An 8643-nucleotide genomic window follows, 5' to 3' on the forward strand; every position below is an offset into this window, starting at 1 on the left:
AAAGTTTGTCAATCTCTGATCTAGAGTGAGCTAAATTTAACTGTACTTACATATTTATATTTTATTCTTAATGTGGTTTTTTTTGTTTTGCTTTATATTATGTTAGGCAAGAAACTTACTTGGGATTAGTAACAAATTAGATTAGATCTTCCGAATGATTGAAACATATCTTTATAGAAGAAAAGGAGTAGGATGAAAATTTTGTGGGAGGGAGGTCAGGTAAGGGTACTCATCTTGAGACAGAGGTGCATGTTCAAATGCCCTATTTGTAGGACCTGCAGTCTGAGGTGATTGAACTTAGTCCTTACCTCTATACTTTTAGAATTTGCTTTCTTGAGTTTTGTGACTTCAGTGGTAATAGTATGTCTTCAATAGTATAACTTCATGTGGTAACAATATTCCTCCATTAACAAGAAGTTTACAATTTTTACCAGTATTTGAAAAATCTGGGAAGAGATCTGATAGAGTTAATCCTTCTAAGGTGCTATCGAGAACTGGTTTGAAGACATTATATTTCTGCAAAGACAGTGGAGATTTTATGATATTGTTAAACAGTAGGCAAAAACTAAAATGTTAGAAATGAAACTTTTTGGGAATTTAGCGGGTGGAAATAACTTTTGTTAATCATAGTGATTTTAGATTGAATAGATAGGGTAATCTCAAATATTTGATGTGACAGATACTTAAAAGGGACATTAATAGGTGCCTAGCTGACTGAATCAGTTAAGCATCTGACTCTTGATTTCAGCTCAGGTCATGATCCCAGGTCGTGGGATCAAGTCCTGCATTGGGCTCCATACTGAGCATGGAGCTTCCTTTTAAGATTCATATTCTTTCTCTCTCTCTCTCTCTCTCTCTCTCTCTCTCTCTCTCTCTCTCTCTCAAATAAATAAATAAGATATTAAAAGGACAACTTAATTTTAATATCTACCATGTTTAAGAGGCTGTAGTAAGCTCTGTACTATAACTTTTACTTGTTATTTCTTATTCTCACAACAATGTTAACAAGTGATTTATCAAAATTTTGATAAAATTCCTGAATAGCCAATTTTTATGAAAGGGTTGAGTTTTTAAAGACTCACAGTTTGACTATTACCCATGAAATAATATCAGGTAGGGGAGACTCATTCTCCTAGTACACAAATCCATCTGTATTATGAAATGTCTGTTTTTTGCCTCAAATTGTTGCTACCAGCATTTGAAAAACTAATGGCTTCAGTGTTATAGCAGCTGTTTGTTTGACCTCTGTGTTTTACCTCAGCAGATTTTCACTGTTTTTGACTACTACTAAATAAATGCATGAGTGACATTGCTGTAGTCTATTAAAAAGATTTCATATTATGGTAATAAATATTAAAATATATCTTCACATAACAGGAACCTCAGTTACCCAAAGACCTTCTCATGCAAACCATTATAATTTAAGAATTTTTTTTTTTAATGTAGCTGCTAAAGTGGTGCCACCATGTGGTAATAGCAGAAACTCAGTTTACAGTTCACTTTGGCGTACCAGCTGTTAAACTACCTTTTTTTAAGTGATTTTCAAAAATTTTTTGTGGGATTCATAATTTGCATATTAAGTAAGGCTTTATGTCAAACGTGCCTAAATCTTTTTTCAATTTTTTTATTGTAAAATACAGATAACATAAAATTTATCAGCCTAATCCTATTTAAACATACAGTTCAGTGATATTAAGTGCATTCATAATGTTTGCAGCCATTACCACCATATATCTCTAGTATTTTTTTCATCTAGTAAACCTGAAACTCTACCCATTAAACATTAGCTTCCCATTCTCCCCTCCTCTCATTTCTTCAAAACCACCATTCTACTTTTTGTCTTTATGATTTTGACTACTATAAGTACCTTATATAAGTTGGAATCATACAGTATTTGTCTTTTTGTGACTGGCTTATTTCATGTACAATAATGTACTTCAGGTTCATCCATATTATACCATGTGTCAGAATTTCCTTTCTTTTTAAGCTGAATAATATTCCATTATTTATACCACATTTTGTATATCCATGTGTTATCTATCTGTGGATGTATATGGGTTCTTGCCACATTTTAGCTATTGTGAATAATGCCACGAAGTTCAAAATCCTGTAAAATGTGGCATTCAACTTCAAGGAAAAGACATCTATCTTTTAATAGGTCCTAAACTGGCTTGTGTTGGCTTGCCTGATGTTCTATAGTATGTATTTCTTTTCCAGGTGAACCGTCCTATTGGCAGGGTACAGATCTTTACTGCAGACTTGTCTGAAATTCCCCGTTGCAACTGTAAAGCTACTGATGATAACCCCTGTGGGATAGACTCCGAGTGTATCAACCGCATGCTGCTCTATGAGTGCCACCCCACAGTATGTCCTGCCGGAGGACGCTGCCAAAACCAGTGCTTCACTAAGCGCCAGTATCCAGAGGTTGAAATTTTTCGCACATTACAGAGGGGCTGGGGTCTCCGGACAAAAACCGATATTAAAAAGGTAAAGAAAGTTTTTCATAATTTATAGATTTTTTTTTCTTCTTTGCATTTGCTTAATAGGAGTAGTTATTCTTGATGAATAGGAGATGATCATTAGAGGGAAGATAACATAGTTAAGGATTAACCTTACTATTAGTCTTGCTGTGTCCTTCTAGAGTTTATAGGCTTGGGAAAGTCTCCTTTACCTCTAAAGTCCTTAGTATTAAACATGTTCACTGTGTATGAGGATGAAAAAATGAAGGGAATTCATAGAGATACTATGACCTTATTTGCTCTTTTGTGACAATCCTGGAACCTGTAGTTAAGAGAAAGGGGATAATGAACATGTGATACAAAGGTGTTAATCACCTAATAAAATCTGTTTTCACTGGGTTTGAGTTCATGGAAAATGAAGAAGAGGATTAGGCCCTCTGTACTAAAAAGCACACTAACATCTACAATTTCAAACTTAGAAGGACCTGCAAGTTTCTGGTAGATAATATTATGTAGTCTTTGTGTAGAATAAATCTTGACATTTTAAATAAAATAAACTTTATTCTAGTTATGCTTTCTGAAGAATTCTGAAGTTTGTCTCTAGAAAAGGAAGTGAATATCAGTCTGTTTCGTTATTTGCTAAGTGGTTATTATCTACTGTGTGTTGGGCATTGTGCTCCAAATGCAGTGATCAATAATAGAGACATGGTCCATGTTTTCATAAAGTTTACATTCTAAGGGGGGCAGACATTGATCAAGTAATCACCCAGTGTGGAAGCACAAAGGGTTCTGGAGGCAGTGGTAAATGGTAAAGGGCCTGAAACTAGCTTTGACTCTGAGAATATTTTAAGTTCAAAATTGAAAGACAAATAGTTGTTGGCTTAGACTAGTTGAGTGTTAAAGCATTGCAGGCAAGGTGGACAGCAAGAGTGAAAGCTAGTATGGCCACAGTGTCAGGAGGACAGTATTGTAAAATGTGGAAAGGCAGCAGACAGAGCATGTTCTTCGGAAAAGGATCATAGTTTAGGGAAACTGACTTTCAGGTTTGGGGGCACTTAAAGGGTTCAACTATCCATATCAGCATTATAATGGAGCCCTAGTTTACTTACTTTCATCTTGGTTGACCTTCATTGTCCAGTGTATCCCAGTCTTTCTCCTGGTAACCGTGATAGGAGTGGGGAGGTGGTTTTCATTGTCAAATAGTTGAAGCATCATATTTGTGTTTCTTGAATAATCCTTCGCTAAAGTGACTAGTTACGTGTACATGAACTTCTTTGGAGATTGTTATTTTCATTAATTTTTTAAAAAATAAGGTGTACCTGGAAACACAGTTGTGCTTTTTGCCATTAAGAGCTATTTCTTGTTCTAGGGTGAATTTGTGAATGAGTACGTGGGTGAGCTAATAGATGAAGAAGAATGCAGAGCTCGAATCCGTTATGCCCAAGAACATGATATCACTAATTTCTATATGCTTACCCTAGACAAAGTAAGTAATTTGTGTTACTTCCATTGTTATAAGATTGTGAAATTGATATTGTCCTAGTCATAGTGTTTGTAGGCATGGATTCACCACCCAAAATAGTGTCTTTCCCTTAAATTTATGGGGATTGCTTGGTCAAGGTTCTGGAGTAGCTCAGTTTGCCCATTTCTTGGTATACATTCATTGCCAGAGGCAACAAAGCTATTTGCTTTCTTTTTGAACTGTTTAATTTGGATATTATGTCTTTTAGTTTTTCCTATAGGATTAAAACTTGAAGCCAACAAAGTAATCATTCTTTTACCCTTTTGCTTTACAGATTGAGAAACTGATTTGTTAATATTTAGTACATTAAGAAGGTCTTAAAAATTGATTTTAGAACTCAGCTTCTGAACCCAACTCATCTTTCCAATTATAGGAATTTGCTGATGAGTTTCATTTCATCGGTGCCTAGAATTCTATTTGGGACTCATTCCTTATTCTAGCATCTTAGTGTGTTTATTTTCTGTGTATCAGATTCTTCCTTGTATCTGAATATTAGGGTCTGCCCAGCTCCCCACCCCCACCTCTTCCACTGGCTGTTACAACAGATTTCTTTCCTGGTGTGAAACTTTGTGAACATTTATCAAGTTGAACCCTTTGGTTTATGAGATCATCACCTCCAGATATTCACATCTTAGTTTGGGATGGGGTCACATTATCAGTATTAAAATCTGCTTAGGTGATTTTTTAATTTTTTTAACTTTTATTTATTTTTGAGAGAGAGAGTGCAAGTAGGGGAGGGGCAGAAAGAGAGGGAGACACAGAATCTGAAGCAGGCTCCAGGTTCTGAGCTGTCAGCACAGAGCCTGACATGGGGCTCAAACCCACGAACTGTGAGATCATGACCTGAGCTGAAGCCAGACGCTTAACCAACTGACCCACCCAGGTGCCCCCTACTTAGGTGATGTCTAATGTGTAGCCAGGGTTCAGGACTACCTAATTGAGAGGATGGGACAAGCTGCTGCTTCTAAGACAGTGGTCCTAAACTTCAGCATGTATCATAATCATCTAGTAGGCTTGTTATAACACAGATTGCTGGGCCCCACCTAAAAGTTTCTGCTTTAGTATATCTGAGGTGCAGCCCAAGAATTTGCATTTCTAGCAAGTAACAGATGTGGATTAGTGACTACACTTTGAGAACCACTCCTGGGAGAGTCAGATTTGACAAATAGGAATTCTAGCTTATTAAAATACACAGGAAGTGTCTAATGAGCAGCATCTTTTGGAATTCTAGGACCGAATCATTGACGCTGGTCCCAAAGGAAATTATGCTCGGTTCATGAATCATTGCTGCCAGCCCAACTGTGAAACACAGAAATGGTCTGTGAATGGAGATACCCGTGTTGGTCTTTTTGCCCTGAGCGACATTAAAGCAGGTAAGAATCAATTAAGGATTCTGGAGCTAAGAAAGGAATGTCAGGTTTGAGCATCTAAAAATTCCCATATGCCCCATAATCCCAAAATGAGGTTTGCAAATTCTTGAGGATATATAAAAGACTTACAGGTACCAGGTGGTACTTGGCTTGGAGTATTTTCTTGGTGGTGGTGGTATGGTAAAATATACATAACATAAAACTTCTCATTTAACCATTTTTTAATGTGTATAATTTTGTGGCATTAGATCCATTCATGTTTTTGTGCAACTAACACCTCCATCCATGTCTATAACCCTTTCATCTTCCCCAAGTGAAACTGTGCACCCATTAAATGCTAACCCCCATTTTCTCTCTCCTCAGCCCCTGGCACCACTGCCAGACACTGTTCCAAGCATATTATATTTAATTCTTGCAAAAATGCAAGGTATATGGTATACCTATGTTACTTGAATTCTTAAGTCTGGCACTTCTAACCACCCTGGAGGAGTGTCCTGTGTATTAATTACTCAAATGTTAGCCACATGACTTTAGTTCTTAAATCTCTCCTGACTGCTTTCAGTACATTTGTACTTGGAACTTTATAGTCTTTATCCCTGGGGGTAGATTCCTCTACCAATCTGGCGCAAGTTTTTCTTCTCTTTTCTCCCATATTCACTTAGCTCAAGTAGCATGGTGTGGGAATTCACAGACCTTGTTCTTGTTCTCACTTGACTTCCAGTCTGCATGGGTGGGATGAGGGGAATGAGACAGAATGTGCTCAGTATTATGTGGAGTGTCTGTGGGAGCTGCAGCCTTGGCAGGTAGAGTCTGAACTTCTCAGCTTGCTCTCCTTATCTCATTCAGCTTCGTGGATTCTTCACATACCTGTTATACTTTCCGTCTACTACATGTATCATACTCCTTGTTTATCTTTTCTCCATCGCCCTTTGCCATCCCCTAAGTGCAGACCTCTCAAGGATTATTGTATATTGGACTCTTTTCTAGAAACGTATGAGTCTTTCTTTTATGTGTACCGGTACCTTCTGATTTATCCTCTGTGCAGGATGTTTCTATAGTGGATGGTGGGTAAGCAGCAGGTTATGTCAAGTATCCTGCTATCTTAAACTTTGTATATATATGGTTGAGCTGCTTTATAAGTGCATTAAATTAATAAAAATTCAGTTATATACTTATAAATTGTGTAATAAGAATGGAATTGTATGAATAGAGTTATCTATCATTCAGTGCGGTATTTCACAGTGGGTGTGAGAGGGGAGACATAACCCTGCTGTTATCTGGGTCAGTCTCAGTTCCTGTACGCTCCTTACATTGTGAACCTCACCACGCCATGAGTAATTCGAACCATTTGGACCCCTAAATGTAAGGCAACTGCTTTATAATTTGCTTAGCCAAATAAGCAAATAATGATCTATATTAATTCAATATTAGATGAAAAACTATATGTATTGGTTAGTCTCACTGATGGAAGATAGGTCAGTCTGCAATGGGAAATCTTCCTAAGATTTGATAATTTTGACCTAATGATTATCATTTTATATGTTAATGGTGAACCATTACCCCCACCCAGAAATAATCTCTTTTGCATACATATAGAGAATTATTTTGTTAGGCTTTCCCTAATGTGCTTTGAATTTGAATGTTGGTGTGTTTTCTTTGCTCTTTGCTCTGATAAAATGCACTTTTGACAGAAAGGGGACAATTTGTATCTTAAATCTGTACATCTTTGTTTTTTGTTTTTTTTTTTTTAATTGTTTTAGCTCATGTATTTATTTTGAAAGAGAGAGAGTGCCTGTGAGCCAAGGAGAGGGAGGGAGGGAGGGAGGCGCAGACTCCTCACCATCTGCACAGAGCCTGATGTGGAGCATGAATTCACGAACCACGATGTCATGATCTGAGCCAAAATGAGTCAGACCCTCAACCGACTGCGCCAACTAAGGAGCCCCTGTACATCTCTTTTTAAAGTTTACAAATTACTGCTATGTGCATTATGCCAAATTTTCTAAACAAGCTTGTGAGATTATTGTTGTTTCTTCATTTAACAAATGTACTCAGGGCTCAGATCACCCAGCTAGATTGTGGTAACAGGGATTTAAAGCCAGACCTTAGGTCTGTGGTATAGAGTTCTCTGGCATTACTCTGTATTGAGATGTCTCTCTTACTTAAGTTCTGCCAGGTTTGGCACAGAACAACAGGTGTTTTCTTCATACTTGCATTCCTAGTGCCTAGCAAATCACTGTATACAATGAGTTGTTGTTTGTTAGGTTTTGGTAATGAATTAATATATTTAGAATCTGAATGGGTTAGAAAACAAACAACTTGGGATAATTAACATCTCTGTAGTAAAGGCTATTTAAAATACTAAGTTGCTGAGCCATTTATGTTTTTCTGTTATTAAGTGTATTTGCTGATTAATAATTTTACAGGATTAGAATTTATTAATATAGTGGTGTTAGAGTTAATAAATCCCTTCCTACCCTCCCAAAGTTTTGTCCTCTAATAAGTCAGTATCCTTTATGATTAATACAGAAATAATGTAATTAGGGGTACCTGGGTGGCTCAGTCAGTTAAGCATCCCAGCTTCAGCTCAGGTCATGGTCTCGCAGTTTGTGCATTTCAGCCCTGCATCAGGCCATGTGCTGACAGCTTGGAGCCTGGAGCCTGCTTCAGATTCTGTGTCTCCCTCTCTCTCTGTCTCCACCCCGTGCTTGCTTGTGCGCTCGCTCGGTCTCTCAAAAATAAACAAATATTAAAAAAAAAATTTTTTTAAAGAAATAAGGTAATCAAAGCCATAGATGTTAATATATCCATGGTCTTTTATGCAGGCACTGAACTTACCTTCAACTACAACCTAGAATGTCTTGGGAATGGAAAGACTGTTTGCAAATGTGGAGCCCCAAACTGCAGTGGCTTTTTGGGTGTAAGGCCAAAGGTACCTTCCAAACGTTTCCATCGGGAATAATGGTGTGGTCCTCCCTCCCTAACCAGTGGCACGGCTGACTCTTTAAGATGTCTCTTTGGAATTAAAACATTGGGGTCTGGCACTTAAATAAGCATTCTGATGATCAGTTTGGTTATACAAAAGCTGATCTTTGGGTATTGTTGATGTGTTTTAAGCAGTCTGACTTCTAATTGGTGATACCTTTCTAGCTAAAAAAGCTGTAAAATAGGAATCCGTAAAGTAGGTTACTTTCCATGTCTTTATTGGTCTCAGCTAATCTCACTTACATTTCCTAATAAGCTTCTTACATTCTTAGTGTCTGTGTCTCCCTCTCTCTGTTTTAAAGCTATC

At 37.3% G+C, this 8643-nt stretch overlaps 1 protein-coding gene across 10 annotated transcripts in view; it reads left to right on the forward strand.

Annotated features, from left to right (window-relative positions):
* NSD1 (nuclear receptor binding SET domain protein 1) overlaps positions 1–8643 on the forward strand; it is a 150190-nt gene that overhangs the window by 131709 nt on the left and 9838 nt on the right. For all 10 annotated transcript variants that reach the window (XM_040446163.1, XM_040446197.1, XM_040446182.1 and 7 more), the window contains 4 exons: positions 2218–2487; positions 3829–3945; positions 5213–5354; positions 8177–8283. In XM_040446163.1, the coding sequence (XP_040302097.1) occupies positions 2218–2487; positions 3829–3945; positions 5213–5354; positions 8177–8283 (636 nt within the window). The remainder of the gene's footprint in view (positions 1–2217; positions 2488–3828; positions 3946–5212; positions 5355–8176; positions 8284–8643) is intronic.

The sequence above is a fragment of the Herpailurus yagouaroundi genome, unplaced genomic scaffold (assembly GCF_014898765.1).
Source record: "Herpailurus yagouaroundi ecotype Mexico unplaced genomic scaffold, PumYag 29, whole genome shotgun sequence".
In the NCBI taxonomy this organism is placed as follows: domain Eukaryota; kingdom Metazoa; phylum Chordata; class Mammalia; order Carnivora; family Felidae; genus Herpailurus; species Herpailurus yagouaroundi.